Source organism: Oncorhynchus mykiss, chromosome 5, assembly GCF_057628025.1.
Source record: "Oncorhynchus mykiss isolate SJ-2025 chromosome 5, ASM5762802v1, whole genome shotgun sequence".
NCBI lineage: Eukaryota > Metazoa > Chordata > Actinopteri > Salmoniformes > Salmonidae > Oncorhynchus > Oncorhynchus mykiss.
The window spans coordinates 9,316,365-9,340,813 of NC_143026.1; the positions used below are offsets into that span (position 1 = coordinate 9,316,365).

Genomic DNA, 24,449 nt, shown 5'->3' on the forward strand with positions numbered 1-24,449 from the left:
GGCCAGTTATTTTGGAGGGTTATTATGTGGCAATGCCATTGATCTAAATGAACTGGGGTGACACTAGTCAAGGGGCCATATGTACAACCTCATACTCCTGACACTGCTCTAAGATTTATTGAAGAGCACTAGTATAACTCTCCCACCTCCCTAACGTAAAAACGACCATTCCTAAATCTAGCCGAGCACAGAAACAGAGTTTCTGTTCACAGTTTCCCCAGTGTTTCTGCTCTCCAAATGTTTTCAACTGCTTTTATGTGATTCTAGATAAACTCGTTTTTAAAGACCCACGCCGCTGACAGTTTTAGTGCAATAGCCGGCTAAAATTGTAGCGCTAGCTTCCCCCACGCATAGTCATCTCAGTACAATAATGTTAGTGCTTTTAGTAAGTGAACGTTTTACCAAAGCTGCTATTGAAAACAGAAGTAGGTATTTCCTCGGAGGGAGAAGGTCTGTTATGTCACCAGTGGGATTTTTATTTCTAAACTCCTGCCACTAGCAATTTATCATTCACGTTTCTCCCAGGACATACGTGTATAGTGGTGTATTATGCTATATCAGGATGTGGCAGGTCTTCTAGGAGTAGTGGGTTTGGAGTCAGGCGCAGAGAGCAGAGGGTTCGGACAATCGTATTTATTCTGGTACAAAAACGGTCACGCCCAAAACACTAGGCGCATAAAACGGACCGGAGAACATGCAATACAAACGCACATCCACAAACTAACAGAGGAACAAGCCCGCACAAAAGCATGTGGGCATAACCGGCTGAAATAGACTAACCAAAACCCAAGCAAGAAACAGGTGTAACCAATAAGACAAAACTAACAGGGAAGGGAAAAGGGGATCGGTGTCAGCTAGTAGACCGGTGACGACGACCGCCGAGCGCCGCCCAAACAGGAAGAGGAGCCACCTTCGGTGGGAGTCGTTACAGGATGCTTTGGGTCATGTTGTAGACTTGTAATTACAACTGATTTTTATATGCTCTGCATTGTTGAACATCAACTACTAGCTACACTCCCTGTCACAAACTGATGATGTTTGGAGGTAAGACCAGGCCAAAAACACAAACTGATGATTTATGGAGGTAAACCAAGGCCAAAAACACAAACTGGTGATTTATGGAGGTAAACCAAGGCCAAAAACACAAACTGGTGATTTATGGAGGTAAACCAAGGCCAAAAACACAAACTGGTGATTTATGGAGGTAAACCAAGGCCAAAAATACAAACTGGGTGTTAACTTCCCTCAGTGATACTAAAGCCCTTTCTGAATCCTCCGCCTTTGGCTTTGACCTACGATTGTAATACCGAAAGTGAAATGGGATAGCGTCTGATGTGGCTTGATAAAAGGCAATCGCATATTGCTCCATTTTCACACTCTCCTGTTTTCTTGTTCTCTACAGGGCAGTCACCAACACACGAGCCAAATGAAGCGTAAGTAATTCTACTGTGTCTGTGTTTCTGTGTGTCAAAAGTTTGGACACACCTACTCAGTCATTAGTTTTTCTTAATTTGTACTATTTTCTACATTGTAAAACATTAATGAAGACATTAAAACTATGAAATAACACATGGAATCATGTCGTAACCAAAAAAGTGTGAAACAAATCAATATACTGTATATTTTAGATTATTTCAAGTAGCCTTGATGACAGCATTGCACAATCTTGGCATTCTCTCAACCAGCTTCACCTGGAATGTTTTTCCAGTAGTCTTGAAGGAGTTTCCACATATGCTGAGCACTTGTTGGCTGCTTTCCCTTCACTCTGCTGTTCAACTCATCCCAAACCATCTCAATTGGGTTGAGCTCAATCTTGGCATTCTCTCAACCAGCTTCACCTGGAATGTTTCCTGGGTTGAGGTTGTGGGATTGTGGAGGCAGTGTCATCTGAAACAGCTCGCCATGAAAAACAAATGATAGTCCCACTAAGTGCAAACCAGATGGGATGGCGTATCGCTGCATAATGCTGTGATAGCCATGCTGGTTAAGTGTGCCTTGAATTAATAATAAATCACAGACAGTGTCACAAGCAAAGCACCAACACACCTCCCCCTCCTCCATGCTTCATAGTGGGAACCACACATGCGGAGATCATCCATTCACATACTCTGCGTCTCACAAAGACGAGGCGGTTGTAACCAAAAATCAGACCAAAAGACAGATTCCCACCAGTCTAATGTCCATTGCTTGTGTTTCTTGGCCCAAGCATGTCTCTTCTTCTTATTGGTGTCCTTTAGTAGTGGTTTCTTTGCAGCAATTGGACCATAAAGGCCTTATTCATGCAGACTCTGAACAGTTGATGTTGAGATGTCTGTTACTTGAACTCTGAAACATTTATTTGGGCTGCAATCTGAGGTGCAGTTAAGTTCATTAGAGTTATCTTCTGCAGTAGAGGTAACTCTGGGTCTTCCTTTCCTGTGGCGGTCCTCATGAGAGCCAGTTTCATCATAGCGCTTGATGGTTTTTGAGGCCGCACTTGAAGAAACTTTAAAAGCTGTTGAAATGTTCCAGATTGACTGACCTTCATGTCTTAAAGTGATGATGGACTGTTGTTTCTCTTTGCTTATTTGAGCTGTTCTTGCCATAATATGGACCAAATAGGGCTATCTTATAACCCCCTACCTTGTCATAACACAACTGATTGGCTCGAACGCATTAAGAAGGAAAGAAATTCCACAAATTAACTTTTAACAAGGCACACCTGTTCATTGAAGTGCATTCCAGGTAACCCTAACCCAAGAGTGCAAAGCTGTCAATGGTTGCTATTTTCAAGAATCTCAAATATAACATATTTTTGGGGTTGTTTAACACTATTTTTGTTACTACATGATTTCATATGTGTAATTTCATAGTTTTGATGTCTTCACTATTATTCTACAATGTAGAAATTAGTAACAAATAAAGTAAAACCCTTGAATGAGGAGGCGTGCCCAAACGTTTGACTGGCGCTGTGTGTATATATATATGAGTACATGTGACCTCACTTGCACCCAAAAACACACTCAAATGCAGGCATGCACATGTTCACTATCTATCTCATGATTTTCACATCAGTGTGGGTTTACGCAATTATCAATACATAGTCTAACAACATGTCATTGAACAGAAGATGCATTGAAACAGAATATTAACTCATTTGAGAACAGAGGCTCCTGCAGCTTCTCTTCTCCTTCCCTTTGAAGCTCTCCTGACGTGAATGAGTTAAAGACAGAGCAGGGAATAGATTCCTTCACTGAGTCAGACACTAGCGGTTTTCATCGAGGTTGGTCCAAAACTGGAAAGAATGCTGATTCATAGTCTCCATATTCTTGACTCTGACTTGATTAGCTCCGGTCTTAGTGTTGAATCGGTCTTGCTTTAGGTGGTCTCGAAAACAACACTGGCTGATTCATAGTCTATATATTGTGACCAGTTGTTTTTGGAATCTCAGTCAGAACAAATTGCTTATATCATCAGTAGGTTAACAATGTAATTAGCAGTTTTGTCAAATGCAGGATGCTAACCAGTCATCGTGTCTATTGCTAGCCTAGCTTCATTGCTAGCCTAGCTTTAAGTGACTTTGGGTCATTGAAAAGCACTAGGCTTACAGTTGAAGTTGGAAGTTTACATGCACTTAGATTGGAGTCATTAACTAATTTTTCAACCACTCCAAATTTCTTGTTAACAAACTATAGTTTTGGCAAGTCGGTTGTGCATGACACAAGTCATTTTTCCAACAATTGTTTAGACAGATTATTTCACTTATAATTCACTGTATCACAATTCCAGTGGATCAGAAATGTACATACACTAAGTTGACTGTGCCTTTTAAACAGCTTGGAAAATTCCAGAAAATGATGTCATGGCTTTAGAAGCTTCTGATAGGCTAATTGACATAATTTGAGTCACTTGTGGATGTATTTCAAGTCCTACTTTCAAACTCCGTGCCTCTTTGCTTGACATCAATCGAAAGAAATCAGCCAAGACCTCAGAAAAGGAATTGTAGACCTCCACAAGTCTGGTTCATCCTTGGGAGCAATTTCCAAACGCCTGAAGGTACCACGTTCATCTGTACAAACAATAGTACGCAAGTATAAACACCATGGGACCACGCAGCCGTCATACCGCTCAGGAAGGAGACATGCTCTGTCTCCTAGAGATGAACGTACTTTGGTGTAAAAAGTGCAAATCAATCACAGAACAACAGCAAAGGACCGTGTGAAGATGCTGGAGGAAACAGGTACAAAAGTACCCATATCCACAGTAAAACGAGTCCTATATCAACATAACTTGAAAGGCCGCTCAGCAAGGAAGAAGCCACTGCTCCAAAACCGCCATAAAAAAAGCCAGACTATGGTTTGCAACCGCACATGCAGACTAAGATAGTACTTTTTGGAGAAATGTCCTCTGGTCAGATGAAACAAAAATAAAACTGTTTGGCAATAATGACCATCGTTATGTTTGGAGAAAAAGTGGGAGACTTGAAAGCCGAAGAACACCATCCCAACCATGAAGCACGGGGGTGGCAGCATCATGTTGTGGGGATGCTTTGCTGCAGGAGGGACTGGTGCACTTCACAAACTAGATAGCATCATGAGGTAGGAAAATTATGTGGGTATATTGAAGCAACATCTCAAGACATCAGTCAGGAAGTTAAAGCTTGGTCACAAATAGGTCTTCCAAATGGACATTGACCCCAAGCATACTTCCAAAGTTGTGGCAAAATGGCTTAAGGACAACAAAGTCAAAGTATTGGAGTGGCCATCGCAAAGCCCTGACCTCCATCCTATAGAACATTTGTGGGCAGAAATGAAAAAGCGTGTGTGCGAGCAAAGAGGCCTACAAACCTGACTCAGTTCCACCAGCTCTGTCTGGAGGAATGGGCCAAAATGCACCCAACTTATTGTGGGAAGCTTGTGAAAGGCTACCCAAAACGTTTGACCCAAGTTAAAAGTTTAAAAGTATTTGGCTAAGATATATGTAAACTTCCGACTTCAACTGTATATAAAACCCATGTGTTATTGTGGCTATTATAAAGGGCAGACTTGTTCTAGAATCCAGTCAGTGTTTTTTGGACACGCGCTAGGCGTTAGCGTAGCTTAGCACTGGACCAATATGTCAGACTTGGTATAGCACTATATATTCTGCTCTGTTCACACCGCCCAACCCTATCCACTCAGACACACACACACTACGCAGACCGTGTCTAACTCAACAGAGCGCTTGGCCAATATAAATCACACTCCCTCTCACTCTGTTTCTTCAAAACCAGACCAGCTCAATGACCATGGCAGTGTGTGCCCCCCCCCCCCCCCCCCCCCCCCAATGACTGCTAGTTGCCCTCCAAAACACACACACACACCAACACACCCAGTTACACAAAAAAAAGCACTTGTTGCTTTTGGCTGCTGTGGCGTCCTAATAAAGCCTAACAAAGTGATGATTGGAAGTTGAGGCCGATAAGCAAAGGGGGGGGTTGGGTGTCTGAAAGGCGTGGCGGACCTCCGTAGGTGCAACAGTGTGGGACCCTTACTTGGGACTCCTTTACGTAAGCTGGGAAACAAAAGACTCATTCTAATGTCAGACAGGCCCTGTTTAATGTCCCAGGGAGCCCTAAGAAAGCTGGCAGTCACCCTCGGTTTGGGGTCGTAATTGTTCCTAGCCAAGGTCAAATAAATAGTGCTACGTCTGAGGGGCCATTCTGAAAGCCACGCACACTGAATGGAGCATGTTAACCAAAGTAGGCTACTGAAGAGAAGAGGATGGATTGAGATGGGGAGGGGGGGGGGGGGGGGGGTAGTACACTCAAAATAATATGATACAAGGCTAGGTAGTGACTTGTTGTGGATTGGTTGTTTCAGAAGTACGAGCTGTTGATGTGGTCCATTTTATATATACACACACACACCTCTATTGTACCCCCAAGTGAGCTACCACCAGTGTGTGGTTACCTTAATAGGACTTCCTACTGTAACCCTCCTCACCTAAACTTGAATTCTGACCAAGCAATGATTCATCTTTTTAACCACACCTTAGCATTAACCAACCAAGACAATTCCCTTTGAAGTAGAACTTGGAGGAAGAGGCAAGATTAGTGAATCATTCTTCTGTGGTTTTGTCTGTCCCAAATGTGGCACCCTATATCCTAGTGCACTACTTTCGACCAGAGCCCATACTGGTCAAAAGTAGTGCACTATATATAGGGAATTAGGATGTCATTTGGGATACAGACAATAAGCTATGTGCTAAGAATGTTTTGATCAACTGCAAATTCAGACAGTCATTATTATCACAGAGGTCACACAGTAAAAGGAGTATGAGTGAAGTTGCACCTAGATGCTGATCTTGGGTGAGTTTTGTATTTTTTCCACTAATGGTTAAGATTGGGGGAGGGGAAGCGTATCCTAGATCTGTATATAGGAGAAACACCCCCCCCCCCCCCCCCCCCCCCAGCATTGTCCATTTCTGGAGGCTCATGGGAGAAGAAGAGGCTCTCAGGCTAGTACTGATAGTGGGGGGCTGTTTCCGTGACGATGGTTCCCTAGCCCAATCAAACAGAGAACTGGTGGTAGATTAGTGCTCTGTCGTAAATACCAGACTGGAGCAATGCTTTTGTATCTCTGAGTACCCCTTTCTCCTCACTCTCCTCTCAATTTCAATTCAATTTAATGTGCTTTTATTGGCATGGGGAACATACACTACCGTTCAAAAGTTTGGGGTCACTTAGAAATGTCCTTGTTTTTGAAAGAAAAGCTAATTTTTTGTCCATTAAAATAACATAAAATTTATCAGAAATACAGTGTAGACATTGTTAATGTTGTAAATGACTATTGTAGCTGGAAACAGATGATTTTTAATGGAATATCTACATAGGTGTACAGTGGCCCATTGTCAGCAACCATCACTCCTGTGTTCCAATGGCACGTTGTGTTAGCCAATCCAAGTTTTATCATTTTAAAAGGCTAATTGATCATTAGAAAACCCTTTTGCAAATATGTTAGCACAGCTGAAAACTGTTGTTCTGTTTAAAGAAGCAATAAAATTGTCCTTTAGACTAGTTGAGTATCTGGAGCTTCAGCATCTGTGTGTTTGATTACAGGCTAAAAATGGCCATCAGTCTATTTTTGTTCTGAGAAATGAAGGCTATTCTATGCGAGAAATTGCCAAGAAATTGAAGATCTCGTACAACGCTGTGTACTACTCCCTTCACAGAACAGAGCGAACTGGCGCTAACCAGAATAGAAAGAGGAGTGGGAGGACTTTGTACATAGTCAAAGATTTATTTTAATTCTGGGTCAGTCACAGTGGTCAGGTATTCTGCCACTGTGTACTCTCTCACTCTCCTCCCCTCTGTCTCCGCCCCCCCCCCCCCCCCCTCCCCCAGTCAAGACTCTGTAATGCTGATTGTTACTGCACTCACACATACTGATTTACAGAGCGAGGGAGAGATGCCCTGTGTTCAGAGATGTTAAACGAGAAAGAAGAGAACCACTCTCACCCTTTTGTCACCATGGGAGACGGAGTGTTGTGTGGGTTAGAAAAAACCCCAGTGGAGCAGTGAAGAAGGCCCAGAGTTTTCCACTCATAGTTTTATATGTAATTACCAAGACCGAGTCTCACATGTGGCACAGAAGATGTTCCTGTCTGTTTTGTCACTGGCGAGATTTTGTTTTTCCAACTTGTTGAACAGCAGTTATCAACGGCCTGGCCGCGCTTCTATGTAAACCAATCTCTCCCATTTATTTAATTCATTATCGCCACCTTGTGGTACAGTTGATTTGTTACTTGCACTGTCATTGACTGACACAAAGGCCACTGCATGAACCCTTTTTAATTTAATCCAGAGGCCAAACAAGTGACATTTCTGTAGCTTTCCCCTCTATTAGAAAAACAAACCACACTGCCTGTGCGTAAATACCTAATTGCCTCTAGTAACGCCATTAAACCCAATTTTCTCCCGGGAGGAAATCTGCTTACAAAACTCATTTACATGGCTTGGTGAATCCAGCCAAAGTAAACGAAACGGTCGTAAACTGTCACATATCACCTCAGAAGGTAATAATCACCTATCCGCTGAGGTAAATATGATGTTTCTCCGCCACCAAAGGTGAAGTTTTCTCTTCGTAGCCTGCACGGACGCAATGGAGCTCTACCTTGCTGAGGGCCTCAGATCTTTATAGAGCTTCCTAGCAATTAGCATGCTTGTTTGTGGAGAGTTGTAATAGGTCACTTGCTACTTGGCTTCGCCCAATCAATGCTGAGAACCCGGGAGTTGTGAGGAACTGAGGAAACGTCTCTTCAGGCTTCAAAAGAGGTGCCAGCCTCCCTCTGTGAGTGTAATTCATGTGTGGCTTGTCTTACTTGGCTCAGCGGGCTTTGTGTGGAGATATGGGGCTGTTGTTTGTCAGGTGTGCACACTCTAAAACTTGTGTTGTTTTTAAGTAAAATTAAGATAAGTTAAGCTATAGCTAAGTCTTTGCTCTTTATGACAAAGAGTCGAACGGTGTATGGGGCACTCTCAAAAGCCAGACAACAAACCAACAATTATTTTTAGCAGCAACCGTGTGCTTCATATTATGTTTAGTTATTGTTACTCCCAGTCCAACTCCACATACTAGCTATGTTGACAGGTTGTTTGACTCAGAGAATCTCACCCTTTCTAAAAAAAAACTATAGAGTGAATGGAACTCTGGAGGCTTTTCTCCCCCTTATCCGGTGTGTTCACAACTAACTGCATTGTTTTTGAGCTGTCAGACTAATTTGGCTACAGAGCTGAACCGCCTGGCCAATAGGAGCCTGTCTCTGATCCAATACACAGATTGACAATTACTACTGATTCTTGTAGAATATCTGGCTGCCAACGTAAAAAGTGACCTTTAACCTAGTGATAAAGAATTGAGTTTATTATTAAAATAGATGTGAATTAGAATAGGACGTATAAATGATCACTTACAGTGAAAAATATGTATTTTTACCTTGAAACAGAAACCAAATGTGTCACCTAACCAAAAGTACTTTCTAAAGAACTTGTCTGTTTCTGAAAACGTTCTTAAAGAGGTTTGCGATTTCTGGTGAAGGGGTCTGGTTTGTGTTAGTTAGGTTGCCATTTGCAAAATGGTTGTGTGTGTGTGTGTGCAGTTTGTGTTTCTACACGTGTGTGTGTGTGTGCAGTTTGTGTTTCTACACGTGTGTGTGTGTGTGCAGTTTGTGTTTCTACACGTGTGTGTGTGTGTGTGTGTGCAGTTTGTGTTTCTACACGTGTGTGTGTGTGTGTGTGTGTGCGTGCGTGCAGTGTGTGTTTCTACACGTGTGTGTGTGTGTGTGTGTGTGCGTGCAGTGTGTGTTTCTACACGTGTTTGTGTGTGTGTGTGTGCAGTTTGTGTTTCTACACGTGTGTGTGTGTGTGTGTGTGTGTGTGTGTGTGTGTGTGTGTGCGTGCAGTGTGTTTCTTCACGTGTGTGTGTGTTTCTACACGTGTGTGTGTGTGTGTGTTTCTACACGTGTGTGTGTGTGTGTGTGTGTGTGTACAGAGCTTAATGCTGATCAGGTAGAATGTTTCCCTTATACAGGTTCTCTGTGTTCTGTGGCCCTCTGGCCTGACCTGGTTGCTTTCCCCTCTCTCCACTCTCTTGGACTCACACAAACCCTCCTCTGTCTCTCCCTCGCCCCTTCGCCCCTGTCCACACACCTTCAGGCTGGCTCCCCCCCTGTGAAATGCCCAAACAAACGGCATTTCTGAACGTTGGGTTTCAGCAAAGGGAATTTCATAGTTGGAACTTACATGTTATGTGCGTGTTATGTTACCCACTTCTCTCAGTGTGGAGTGGAGAAGTTTTGGAAGGGTGTTTTGTGATGCGGAGATTATGCTGTTTTTCCTGTGATAATCAGTACAAAGAGTTTATTTGGAGCTTGAATGTTTTGATGCCAATACCCCTCTCTCACTCTTCCTCTGTGTGTTTGGAGAGTTCTGGAGGCTTGGAGAAAAAAATGATACAGCTTTTGGTATTGTCTCGTTTTCTTTGCAGGGACAAACTACAAAGCCAAGTAATCAAGCCAGTCTTTGCAGATAATCAACATTGGGGGTGTTGGAAAAGTTTCCCTTCGTAGCAAAACAGCCCAACGGATCGTGCCGATTTTTAAATTAGGTTCTTGAGTCTCTCCCCCTTTTTTGTGAAATCACATTGAAAACCATCCGGCAACTCGTCTTCGCTGCTATGGAGTTATTCTACTGTCCACAACCTTCTTGAATAAATATAGAGAAGGTTCCAGACTCTCTATATATTTTGTGCAGTCACAAGGATAATAGGTAGTTGAGGTCGAGAAGGAAGGCACAGCTTTACAGAAGTAGATGCTCTCATCGATCAAAAGCTGTTGGAAATTGCTCGCACCACATGAAGGCTTTTTAAAAATGTTCTATAAATACAATTCCTGTGTTTTTCAGTCCAGCTGATGTGAATGAGGGCTAAGTGAAGTTAATGATTATATTATTTTTTGGTGCATAAATGTCCAATTCAGTTTCCACACACCACACAATTATACACTACACACATGTAGTTGTAATACTTTTTTTGTGTGGAATGTGTGCTAATAATGCTTGAGCTGCATTTGTAAAAACATGGAGGTAAATCAATGCCATAAGTCTATAAACAATGTCAATGCCAGAGTAGCCTTAGAGAGTTATTTCCGTCGGTTTTGAGTCTGTAGCTATAAACTATAGTGACCTCTCTCTCGTTCTGAAACTCATCTGACCCTCGGTGCCCACAAGCATTTTAACACACTCTAGCTCCCGTAGCTGCGTTTCGACTGTGTCCAGTTGGAAACGTTTTCCGTCCTCCCTTTTATTCACGCAAGTATTTATTTTTCACCTTCACCACGCATTCGTCGGCCAAAAGGAGGTAAGAAAGTAGGAAGTCGAACCTACAGTAATTCTTGTTAAACTTCAGTCTTCAAACGTGCGTTTTGGGCAAAAATCCCCCGCAGTTGATCCAAACTGGAGTTAAATTGTAACCATGTGGGATATTGATGCTGAAAGAACTGCGGGGCTTAAAGCATTGACAGCTCTCCTGGCAACGTGCCTCTCTGGAGGACGTTGAAGCAAACGAGAAGTGAACGGAGCAGACATTCCTTTCCTAGAGGTGCCACCCTCTGCACCATATCCATTCACACGTACCATTTGTTTGAATAGAGAGAAAGCACAAATCGCACAAAAAAAAAAGCAACAAAAAAAAAAACGCCCTGAAAAATAGGATCCATTTATCCAAGCTGTTGTAAACTTAACCCATGAATTGGAGAAAATATGTCATAACACTGTTGCTCCTGACCTTTAAACTTTTACAGCAGCAATGTGCTCTCAAGCAGTCTGGTTCTAGTAAGTCCTTTTTTTGTTTACAATACGGCTGAACAAAGTCTGGACGAAGTCCCCAGGGGCCATGGCTGTTTTCAAAGTAGCCTTTGTTGGCCCGCCACATGCAATTATGCCCCCAGTTTACCTGCCACATCTACTCCTGCATTTCCACCTCTTCCGTTGAGGGACAACTACAAAGGCTCTCCTTTTTATTTATGAATCAAGCAAGTTTCCTTTCTCTGAGGTGTAACGGCAATTGACTGCTTTTTGCTCTATGTTTTGACGTTTTGAAATTTGGCTCTCAACCTCTCAAATCAACTTCACGTGTATCCGATGCTTTTTTGTGAGCAATTGAAGCCAACCACGAATGACGACACTACAATATTATTGGTCATAGGGGAAAGATTCAGTCAGAGGTGTCAACGATAACTGCCGTGAAGAGGATTATAGATAATCTGAGGAAGACTAAACACACTGAGGTACACGATGCACACAAGGCATGAGCACTCTCTGATTAGTGTTCCCTGAGATAACCTAGATTGATTTACGATGGCTGGTCGTCTGCTACTGATTACAGGGCAAGCCCAAACACAGCCTTAGGCCCCAGATCTCCTTAGACTAGATCTCACCAGTCTCTCGAATCTATATCTAGGTGTCAGTAGCATGCTAGCTGTTCCTGTAGACTTCCAGTCATTGTGCTAATGCTAGTTAGCAATTGCTCCAGAAGCTACATTCAACTTCCTTCAAACTGCAAGCAGAGACATCTGACTCTGGGTGAGTAAAATAAAGGTTTAAGTGCCAAAATCCCTTTAAATCGGAGTTGGATGAAGTTGCCCCCTTGACACTGATCTGAGATCAGTTTATGTCCTGTATGGATTGTGGTTATGATTAATCTTTAGGATTAAACTGGTCCTAGATCTGTTCCTAGGGAAAGACATGCCTTTTAGCTGGAAAGTGTGCATGTTCCCTTAATATGAATCTTGTATTCAAGAGCCGTGTGTGGTTATTGTACATTTTTAACAACTGGCTTTGGACCAGTGTTGTTATAGTTAATCTTGCTTAAGCTCAAGACTGGGGTTAGAGAGAACTGATCCAAATTCAGTTGTTAAGGGCAGCGAGCAGTAACCGCAGCCTTGAGCTAGCTCTCCAGACAGTTTGTGTTGGTACGGGTTAAGAGATCAGTATCAGGTTCTCTGGATTGCTTGCTTGGGTTTGGAAAAGAGGATGTCCTCACTTCTTATTTTACTACTGCACCAAGATCCTTTAGGGAAAGCAAACGCATTGCACTCAAAGGCTAAGGTAAGCCTACAGTGTATCAAGAGTACTCTTACTAAAGGAAGGTAGGCACACTGTGTAACCTACAAGAGTCTTACATAATGGGAATTTTACCCGAAGATTCCCAACCCACAGTACTGTTGTTGTAGTACAGTACTGTTGTTGTAGTACAGTACTGTTGTTGTAGTACAGTACTGTTGTTGTAGTACAGTACTGTTGTTGTAGTACGGTACTGTTGTTGTAGCACGGTACTGTTGTTGTAGCACGGTACTGTTGTTGTAGTACGGTACTGTTGTTGTAGTACAGTACTGTTGTTGTAGTACAGTACTGTTGTTGTAGTACAGTACTGTTGTTGTAGTACAGTACTGTTGTTGTAGCACAGTACTGTTGTTGTAGCACGGTACTGTTGTTGTAGTACGGTACTGTTGTTGTAGTACGGTACTGTTGTTGTAGTACAGTACTGTTGTTGTAGTACAGTACTGTTGTTGTAGCACAGTACTGTTGTTGTAGCACGGTACTGTTGTTGTAGCACGGTACTGTTGTTGTAGTACAGTACTGTTGTTGAAGTACAGTACTGTTGTTGTAGTATAGTACTGTTGTTGTAGTACAGTACTGTTGTTGTAGTACAGTACTGTTGTTGTAGTACAGTACTGTTGTTGTAGTACAGTACTGTTGTTGTAGTATAGTACTGTTGTTGTAGTACAGTACTGTTGTTGTAGTATAGTACTGTTGTTGTAGTACAGTACTGTTGTTGTAGTACAGTACTGTTGTTGTAGTATAGTACTGTTGTTGTAGTACAGTACTGTTGTAGTATAGTACTGTTGTTGTAGTACAGTACTGTTGTTGTAGTACAGTACTGTTGTTGTAGCACAGTACTGTTGTTGTAGCACGGTACTGTTGTTGTAGTACGGTACTGTTGTTGTAGTACAGTACTGTTGTTGTAGTACAGTACTGTTGTTGTAGTACAGTACTGTTGTTGTAGTATAGTACTGTTGTTGTAGTACAGTACTGTTGTTGTAGTACAGTACTGTTGTTGTAGCACGGTACTGTTGTTGTAGTACAGTACTGTTGTTGTAGCACGGTACTGTTGTTGTAGTACGGTACTGTTGTTGTAGTACAGTACTGTTGTTGTAGTACAGTACTGTTGTTGTAGTACGGTACTGTTGTTGTAGTACAGTACTGTTGTTGTAGTACAGTACTGTTGTTGTAGTACAGTACTGTTGTTGTAGTACAGTACTGTTGTTGTAGTACGGTACTGTTGTTGTAGTACGGTACTGTTGTTGAAATCCTTAAACCTCCCCACTGGCCCACGTCTTTTCCTTTGCTTGGATCCCACTTTTCTTTAATCTGGGAAAGGGCAGATCACGGGACACTCTAGAATGCTGAAGTCTCTCTTGGCGAGTCGACATACGTCATTGTGGCTTTGTTTCCCAGTGCTGCGGCTTTCTTTTTCCCTTCCCTCCTCCTGCTGCTTCCATATGGGCTGGCTGTGGGGGAAGTTTTCCCTGGTACAGATCTAGGATCAGTTTCCCCTCCCCAAACCTAACCTTAGCCATTAGTGGGAAAGATGCTAAGCTGACCTAAGATCAGTGTCTAAGGGCAACGTCTTCTACAGATCTAGGATCAGTTTCCCCTCCCCAATCCTAACCTTAACCATTAGTGGGAAAGATGCAAAGCTGACCTAAGGTCAGTGTCTAAGGGCAACGTCTTCTATACATACGGGGCTGCCTGTCAGCTGAGAGGTCCATGAGCGGCAGCCGAGTTTTAGGATTGGGAGCTTTGCGATATTCGATGTTCTTCCCGTCTCTCTCGGACAACTCTCTGTTGTGAGGAAGTATGATTCAAGCACATCCAAAGCAGTGTTTTCTACAAGTACATAGAGTAGCCAGCCAAATAGAAAAAGTAGCCAGCCAGGCGCCCCCGGGCCGAAGGAGCTCTCTTTTGGTGGCCTCTGGTTATGTTCTAATGCCTTCATTACATTTGAAATTAACAGCAAAGTGAATGAATACTTATTCGTGTTTACCTCCCAGATTGGATTTTTTGTTGTTGTGGTATTGTGTAGGAAAGGCATGACTTTAAAATGTAAATGATTGAAAATGTATGAGTTCAGTGTGTTAGTTGTTTTGGAAATGATCTAGGTCTAGGCCTATATGATCAGGACTATTTTCTAAGTAAGAGAACATTGAACTTTATTTCTATTTTTTCATTTAACCTGTATTCTCTTGATTAAATACTTATTTACATTTTAACACTGATGTTAGTTCTTCTGTATTTGATTAAAACAGAAAGATGAAGTAAATAGCCCACATTATCTGGAAAAATACATTTATTTTCACTTATTTATTTTGATTCAGGTTTTTGTTCTCAAAATCACACCTTTTTAAATAGAAAAACAACATAATTGGATGTAAATCCACAACTATGCTTAAACCACATCAGGAGACCACTTTTGAGGTCTGGGAAAAGTTTGATTTTAGATTTTTGGGTAGTTACCCTGTAATTCAAGTGTCCACCTAGCAAGAGGTTGTTGTTTAGTGGTGTGTTTTTTTAGCGCACGTGATGTTAGTTTACAAAACAAATACCCACTGGATTGATGAAAGTAATCATGATATCATTCTGTAAGAATAAGCTACTTTGTAGTTAATATTTAATTGAGAATGTTTTTTTGGGGAAGCCTTTCCGTCTCTACCAGAAGACTGTAATCGTTAACATTATCGCTAACTGCTACACAAAGAAGTAGACGCGCACAGACAGGGGCATTCTCGTTCCCTCTTCAGAAAGTTGCAGGAAATACAAATCACTGATGCCTATCCTGGCCAAGACTACAAAATGATATACAGACAATATAGTAAAAAAACATAGAAATCACAGGAGTATAACGAAATCATAAAACAGCAAATTAAAAACATTGACAGGTCAAGGGATCAGCCTCAAAATCCTGCATCAATGATTTAAAAACAAGTTATTCAATTTTAAAACTATTTTTTTAAGGCATTCCAAGTCGATGGAGCAGAATACATAATAGCCCTTTTACCAAATTCTGTTCGGACATTTGGAACAGAATGCAGGATAAAGTCCTACGAACAAAGAGAGTACCCACCACATTTCTGAAGAATCAAAATGCCCCAAAAGTTGGTAGTAAACCCAAAATGGCATTATAAATAAAAGTATACCAGTGACTGAGCCTACGCATGACTAAGGAAAGCCAGCCAACCCTGGAATATAAAGTGTAGTGGTGCGTAAGGGTTTTGCAGTAGATAAAATATCCCCATAGTTTAGTAAAGGTATAAATGTAGCTGATACTAGCCTCCTGGCTTCAATAGAAAAACAGGCCTTATTCCTAAAATAAAATCCCAACTTCAGCTTACATTTTTTTTGTAAGTTGTGGAACATGCAATTTAAAAGAGAGGCCTTCATCAATTAAAATTCCAAGATGTCTATATGAGGTTACAGCATCAATATCATTGCCGACAGGTAGGTGAATAGGTGAGATAGGTGAAGGTTCAGAGATCTATTTCTTGATTTAGTCAGTATTGAGGATAAGCTTCAATTGGATAAGCTTCAATTGACACAAGGTATGTTGAACAGTATAAAAAGCAGTTTGCAATATCTGGAAAGCTTTTGTGAGAGACCAGGCACAACAATAAATAACAGTATCATCAGCATAAAAGTGAAGTTGCGCATTTTGCAAACTTTTGTCTAAATTATTTATATAAATATTGAATAAGAGGGGACCAAGTACAGAGCACACCATTACAGACAGACAATTTAACAGACATGAGCCCATCAAATTGTTCTATCAGACAGATAGTTAGCAAAACATGCAACTGCATGCGACCTACGCTCGACAATCTCTGCCTCAGTATAGCATGATCAACTGTATCAAAAGCCTTAGAGAGATCAATAAAAAGTGAGACAGTGCTGTTTTTGGTCAAGCCTTCAGTGATATAATGGCTGCTGTAATTGTGCTATGCTTCTTCCTGAAGCCCAATTGGTACATTGATCAAATAGAGTTAGTATATAAAAACTATTTTAGCTTTTCACTAACAAGGGTTTCAAGTATTTTTGCTAAGGGTGACAGCTTTGAGATTGACCTGTAATTTTTTTTAAAGAGTTAGATCTCCCTCTTTTAAAAGTGGTAGGACACATGCTGATTTCCAGATCCTTGGAATTTCATTATATTCCAGTTTTAGATTGAACAGATGTGTAAGTGGTTCAGCTATGAAACCAGCTGCCAGTTTTAAAAAGCAGGGATCAAGAAGATCGGGACATGCAGGCTTTCTCTGATCTAAGGATTTCAGGGCTTTATGTACCTCCTGCACTGAGAATGGCAAAAAGCTCAAAGTTTGACCAGCTCTCACTGGTTCCTCCACACAGGGTTGTACAGAGACAGAGGATACTGAATCAAACAGCCTACCAGATTATACAAAGTGCTCATATGCCTACCTTCAGTCTGTATAATGAGTTTACACACTCAGTTCAATGTGTTTCCATATACCAGTTACTGAAAAGAGACATTTGCACAGAAAGTCACACACAACTTCTCAGGGATACAGAAAAATTATGCAACCCTTCCTACCCATTCTAGATCATGTGTAAAACCTAAGGTAAGTCTCACGTTTCAGTAACATACAGGTTTTGTCACTGAACCCACTGCTTGTTTGTGTTGGGGATTAAAGTCTGTAGTCGGCCCTGGCAGCTACCTCACTGACCTGGAACCAGATTTAAGCCCAATGCAAACACAAAATGCTAATGTTCTCAGAGAAAAGTTTCAAAACAAGGCAAGATTACATTAGACATTTCTCTTTGGTTTAGCTCACAGGCTACCTGTACATCAGCGTACACAGCCATGAGGAATCGGCCCCAAAGTGTCCCTCTTCCGGGTGGCCGGAATTTATTGAATTGGCCCGGAATCGAGTGTCTGACTCGGCCTGGAATCAAAATGAATGACTGCCCAGAATCGGACCAAGTACATCGGGCCGTTTCCGTCTACATCGGGCCGTTTCCGTCTACCGGAATTCAGCCGACTTTGCCGGCATCTTACTAGAACCCCCCCAGAAGCGGCCCGATGCAAATTTAAATAAATGTATACAAATTGTCAAATGTTTGTAATTTTAAATATTACTATTATACCCATCCACAAAAAAATAGTTTTGTGTCAGAGGAAACACCATACAGTCGTGGCCAAAAGTTTTGAGAATGACACAAATATTAATTTCCACAAAGTTTGCTGCTTCAGTGTCTTTAGATATTTTTGTCAGATGTTACTATGGAATACTGAAGTATAATTACAAGCATTTCATAAGTGTCAAAGGCTTTTATTGACAATTACATGAAGCTGATGCAAAGAGTCAATATTTGCAGTGTTGACCCTTCTTTTTCAAGACCTCTGCAATCCACCCTGGCATGCTGTCAATTAACTTCTGGGCCACATCCTGACTGATGGCAACCCATTCTTGCATAATCAATGCTTAGAGTTTGTCAGAATTTGTGGGTTTTTGTTTGTCTACACGCCTCTTGAGGATTGACCACAAGTTCTCAATGGGATTAAGGTCTGGGGAGTTTCCTGGCCATGGACCCAAAATATTGATGTTTTGTTCCCCGAGCCACTTAGTTATCACTTTTGCCTTATGGCAAGGTGCTCCATCATGCTGGAAAAGGCATTGTTCGTCACCAAACTGTTCCTGGATGGTTGGGAGAAGTTGCTCTCTGAGGATGTGTTGGTACCGTTCTTTATTCACGGCTGTGTTCTTAGACAAAATTGTGAGTGAGCCCACTCCTTTGGCTGAGAAGCAACCCCACACATGAATGGTCTCAGGATGCTTTACTGTTGGCATGACACAGGACTGATGGTAGCACTCACCTTGTCTTCTCTGGACAAGCTTTTTTCCGGATGCCCCAAACAATCGGAAAGGGGACTTTACCCCAGTCCTCAGCAGTCTAATCCCTGTACCTTTTGCACAATATCAGTCTGTCCCTGATGTTTTTCCTGGAGAGAAGTACCTTGTTTCCTGCCCTTCTTGACACCAGGCCATCCTCCAAAACTCTTCACTTCACTGTGCGTGCAGATGCACTCACACCTGCCTGCTGCCATTCCTGAGCAAGCTCTGTACTGGTGATGCACCGATCCCACAGCTGAATCAACTTTAGGAGATGGTCCTGGCGCTTGCTGGACTTTCTTGGACGCCCTGAAGCCTTCTTCACTCGGGAGGCTCCATCCACAAAGTTTTTAATGCTTATCATTTGTCTTGCACAATGTATCAAAATACTAAAATACTACACAGGACTCTTAAAGAATTTAATTTAAATGTTAATTGTATTTTTTCACAGAAACAATGAGAAAATATGGAAAAAATAATAAAGAAATGTTAATTATACAAAGCAGCCCATGTAATCATCTGCCAGAGAGTAGTCTCAATCTGCCCGAGCCCCAAGTAATACATTTGGGCCAGATAACTCACACCGGTATCGGCCCGAGCTCAATCCCCGCATCCTAGCCATAAGTAATACTGCCGGAAGCGGCCAAGTCTCGGGCCACATGACGTCGGCTGAGTCTGATTCTCAGCCAAATCCCCCGTCTCTCAGCCGAAATCGCCCCAGATCCACTGTGCTAGCTGGGAGGAGATGCTGTTATGTTAGCTCACAGGCTACCTGTACATCAGCGTAAACAGGAGAGGCTGTTATGTTAGCTCACAGGCTACCTGTACATCAGCGTAAACAGGAGAGGCTGTTATGTTAGCTCACAGGCTACCTGTACATCAGCGCAAACAGGAGAGGCTGTTATGTTAGCTCACAGGCTACCTGTACATCAGCGTACACAGGAGAGGCTGTTATGTTAGCTCACAGGCTACCTGTACATCAGCGCAAACAGGAGAGGCTGTTATGTTAGCTCACAGGCTACCTGTACATCAGCGTACACAGGAGAGGCTGTTATGTTAGCTCACAGGCTACCTGTACATCAGCGTACACAGGAGAGGCTGTTATGTTAGCTCACAGGCTACCTGTACATCAGCGTACACAGGAGAGGCTGTTATGTTAGCTCACAGGCTACCTGTACATCAGCGTACACAGGAGAGGCTGTCATGTAATACGGTAGCATGTTAGTGTTAGCATGTAGCCTAGCAGAGATATCTGGCTGAACAGGCTCTCTGTATCCTGTGTGTGTGTCTCTCTCTCGCTCCGCCCCGCCTATACAACGGTAGGGGAAACATTGAGTGAACCTGTGGTTCATTGTCTGTCTGTGTTCCTACAGGACGCATGAGAAGGGCTTCTGCCAGCCCTACCTGGGCATCGCTTGTGCCCGCTTCATCGGCAACCGCAGCATCTACGTGGAATCTCTGCAGATGCAAGGAGAGAGTGAGAACCGCATCACAGGTGAGATCACACCCCCTCGACCACCGTTATGCTCTGGGGGGAAAGTTCCCACTAGGTACAGATCTAGGATCAGCTTCCCCTCCCCAAATGCTAACCTTCACTATTGGCGGGGGAAACTTCAAATCTGAACCAAGATCAGGGCCATCTAGGGGCAAATTCAGTACACTGTGTTTTGTCTCTATTACTACCAGAGAGATACAATGTTGTGTTGTCTTATTTTGATTTAAATCATAGTGCATTGATCAAGAATACCCTGACGACATCCATAATGTTGCATTCCAAGGCTAGTCCATTATTAGACAATAATGCATGCATTTATTAGCCATAATGTAAATGTTCCATATTTAGTTCAACACCTAGAATTGAAAAGCCGGACACTGGAATAAAAATGATCCCATGTCATTCAGATTTGACTTTGTCTGCTTGGTCGGTTTAGTAGTGATGTGCCTTGAATTTATCTCTCAATCATTTATTGTTCGCCAATTTGCTGCCGACTTATATTAATTATCATGTTCTGACCCACCGTACAGCGCTTCTTTATTTTCACTGTGACTCATATGTCCTGGGTATGGTTCCAGAATTCCAGGAACTTTCAATAAATTCCCTGGTTTTTCCTAAATTCCAGAGGGAATAAGAAGGAAATCCGGATTCCTCCGACCAAGATTTCGGTTTAAACCAGGGAATTTGTTGAAAGTTCCTGGAATTTTGCAACCCTAGACCCGGGAATGCCGATGAGAAGGTATGTCCCTGGGCAGCCCGTGGGGAGGCACGTCCCTGGGGCTGCCCGTGGGGAGGCACGTCCCCGGGGCTGCCCGTGGGGAGGCACGTCCCGGGGCTGCCCGTGGGAAGGCACGTCCCCGGGGCTGCCCGTGGGGAGGCACGTCCCCGGGGCTGCCCGTGGGGAGGCACGTCCCGGGGCTGCCCGTGGGGAGGCACGTCCCGGGGCTGCCCGTGGGGAGGCACGTCCCGGGGCTGCCCGTGGGGAGGCACGTCCCCGGGGCTGCCCGTGGGGAGGCACGTCCCGGGGCTGCCCGTGGGAAGGCACGTCCCCGGGGCTGCCCGTGGGGAGGCACGTCCCCGGGGCTGCCCGTGGGGAGGCACGTCCCGGGGCTGCCCGTGGGGAGGCACGTCCCTGGGCTGCCCGTGGGGAGGCACGTCCCGGGGCTGCCCGTGGGGAGGCACGTCCCCGGGGCTGCCCGTGGGGAGGTATGCCAAAATACAGAGTCACAAGCTCTGCTGGAGTAAAACACTGTCTGTTTCTCTCGCTCTCTTGCTTATTCACACCCGCACACAAAAATGCATAATCACTTCGCACAGGCATGATGTGTGTTTTGAACGTTTCCATGTTTTCCACGTGATGTAGATGAAGGGTCGTTTTGTAGGATGCATAAGGAAAGGATTGTTTTTACTTGAGTTGTGTATAGATCTGGAGGCTATTAAAGTATGTATGGCAACCAAATCTGACTGGTGAAAATTGCCCTGGCAGATCGTGGTACATATCAGATCTGTAAAATTGGGGGTTCTGGGGGGGGGGGGGGGCATTTTAAACCTTCGGAATGCACGGGTTTTTACACAAAACAGATGCCAAGTACAGTTACCCAACTCGAGTTTAAGATACCATAAGGACATAGAAAATATGACTAAGAAGTATAATCTTATCGTTAAGCCCCTCAAATGAAATACATTTGAAGCAATAACTCTGTCGGAGAAGATATTGCCCCATGATTCCTCTGTCCCAAACTCGGCCTGCATCACAAACGGCACCCTATTCCCTTTTGACCATAGGGCTCTGGTCAAAAGTAGTGCCCTACATGAGGAATAGGGGGTGCCGTTTTTAGGACGTACCCTGTTCTGTTTGGCATGGGTTCTCTCAGGAAATGAGGGTATTTTCTTTCATTACTTTCACTCCTCTATGTAATAATATCTTATAGTGAGGACATGGTGTCCCTACCTCAAGTAGAAGACCAACCCCCCCAAAACAGAAAAAGGCTTATGGGAAGAGTTTCCCGTTCACTTTGCTTACTTTGCATTGATGGCATACCAAAGTTGATATAAAGACAATAGTGCTTCAGAATGGACCCCAGGAAGAGTAGATGCTACCTGTGCTGCAGCTAATGGAGATCCTAATGAAAGGCTAAATACTAGAATCAGAATATACTCTTTGAATGGCATCTCTAAATTTGGCCAAACTCATCACCATCATATATTCTTGCGAATTCATGGGGCAGTTTGACCAGGGCCCATATTCAATCAAATGTCTCAGAGTAGCAGTGCTGATCTAGTCAATTCTGCCTTTTAGGTCATAATGAATAAGATTTACATAGACAGTGGGCACCTAATCCTGAATCAGCACTCTTACTCTGAGACACATAATGGATAGGAGCCCGGAACAATCAGGGTCCATTAAGAGTTCTGAACCTCTTGATGAGGTCACTAGGTGTTGAACTCAAGTCTCTATAATGACTCACTGCTCGTGCTCTCCCCCCACAGCTGCGTTCACCATGATCGGCACTTCCACGCAGCTCTCGGACCAGTGCTCCAAGTTCGCCATCCCCTCCTTCTGCCACTACGTGTTCCCGCTGTGCGACGAGGGGGCTCGGGGCCCGCGGCGCCGCCAGCTGTGCCGTGATGAGTGCGAGGCACTAGAGAACGAGTTGTGCTACTCCGAGTACACCATCGCCCGCTCCAACCCTCTCATCCTTATGCAGCTGGAACTGCCCAGCTGCCACCTGCTGCCCCACCCGAGCTCGCCCGACGCTGCCAACTGCATGAGGATCGGGGTGCCCCTGGACAAGCTGGGCACATGTAAGTGGACAATAGACATAGACACATAGACATGAACATGTAAGACAAGGACATGTAGGTGGACACCTGAACACAAGCATGCAGGCAGAGGTGGACAGACGGATAGACAGACACACGTTGTCGCCTATATTTTGTAATATGCACATTTTTGAATTACATTTCATTACATCATCAGGTCAAGGAACTATGGTTGTTTGTATTGTGTATCTAGGGGGCCCTCTTGTGGCATTTCTGGAAATTGTTACTTTGGCACATTTAGGTAGGGAGAACAACATTTGAAGAAACTCAACACAACTTCAAACTTCCTTCTTCTTCCTTATTTGATTTCCTGGCAGTTATAATTCAAACATTGTAAAAACATAGATGAAGTCATCCAAAACTAACTTTTAATCTTCGTGAAAGATTCGCCAACAGATCACAGCTGCTACAATGGCAGCGGAGCCAACTACAAGGGCACGGTGAGCGTCTCCAAGTCGGGCTACCCCTGCCAGTCGTGGAGTGCCCAGTACCCCCACAGCCACCACCTGTCCCCTGTGGAGTATCCTGAGCTGCGAGGGGGCCACAACTTCTGCCGTAACCCCGGGGGCCAGATGGAGGGTCCCTGGTGCTTCACCCTTGACCAGCAGGTCAGAGTGGACCTGTGCGACGTCCGCCCCTGCAGTGAGTACTGAACCCTCATGGCTGGCCATTGATTTCCATGGAAAATACTCCTGGGCTACAGCACCCAAATACTTATTTACTAAACTTAATAAGAGCTGAGCATGTCTTTTTAGAATTTTGTCACCGATTTGCCCCCCCCCCCCCCCCCCCCCACACACACACACACTTCACATAAAAGGTGTGAGATCTAAGAGTCCCAGTCTGGTGGAAAATGTTAGGATGAGTAGTAAAAAAGTAATGTGTTTGTTTGTGATGCCAGTGGTACCATATGTGCATAATGATAGTGTTACCTTTTACTACATGCCATGCCATTCCTCTTACATGAGTACACTTGGACGTTTCTACATTGCATTATATGTACACACATAATAGGCCGGTTTTTCCGGACCCAGATAAAACCTTTAATGAACTAAAATCTAGGCTCAGTTAAGAATCTCCATTGAAAGTGCTTTTCAGTCCAAGAATCTGAATCTGGAAAATCTGCATTTAATCAATAAAAACACTAAAGTAGTTAGGCCCAGTTCAAGGTAGAGTCAGCAATGCACAAAGTAAAACCGCAATATTGGGTCAATTTCCAAACAAATAAATTCCTCTGTTTTGGTCCCATAGCTACCACATTGCAGCGTGAAGTGTGTCTGTGTAGATGTGCAGATACACTGTGTGAGAGCAAAGTCTTTCAACGTGTTCACTACCTATATGTGTGAGGTGCTGCTTGCGGCGACATTATACTGCTGACTGTCAGTTTAAGGCTGACTAAAGACATACCCTGTTTGACCTTTGCCCTCCAGCACCGCCAGAGAACCTGAAGAAGGAGATCCTGTACATCTTGATCCCCAGCATCGCCATCCCACTGGTCATCGCCTGCCTTTTCTTCCTGGTCTGCATGTGCCGCAACAAGCAGAAGGAGCCCACTGACACTCCCCCTCGCCGTCAGCTCACTGCCTCACCCAGCCAGGACATGGAGCTGCCACTGCTCAACCAGCACAAGCACCAGGTGGGCTAACTACTGTAA

General features: G+C 43.6%; 1 protein-coding gene across 4 annotated transcripts in view; it reads left to right on the forward strand.

The window, feature by feature from the left end:
* Positions 1-24,449, forward strand: part of ror2 (receptor tyrosine kinase-like orphan receptor 2) — a 126,339-nt gene that overhangs the window by 97,323 nt on the left and 4,567 nt on the right. For 2 of the 4 annotated variants that reach the window (XM_036976705.2, XM_090233651.1), the window contains 5 exons: positions 1,403-1,433; positions 19,851-19,972; positions 22,463-22,777; positions 23,180-23,437; positions 24,226-24,431. In XM_036976705.2, coding sequence (XP_036832600.1) covers positions 1,403-1,433; positions 19,851-19,972; positions 22,463-22,777; positions 23,180-23,437; positions 24,226-24,431 — 932 coding nt within the window. Of the gene's footprint in view, positions 1-1,402; positions 1,434-6,271; positions 6,329-19,850; positions 19,973-22,462; positions 22,778-23,179; positions 23,438-24,225; positions 24,432-24,449 lie in introns of those variants that run through there. The other 2 variants (XM_036976706.2, XM_090233652.1) reach the window with 2 other exon arrangements.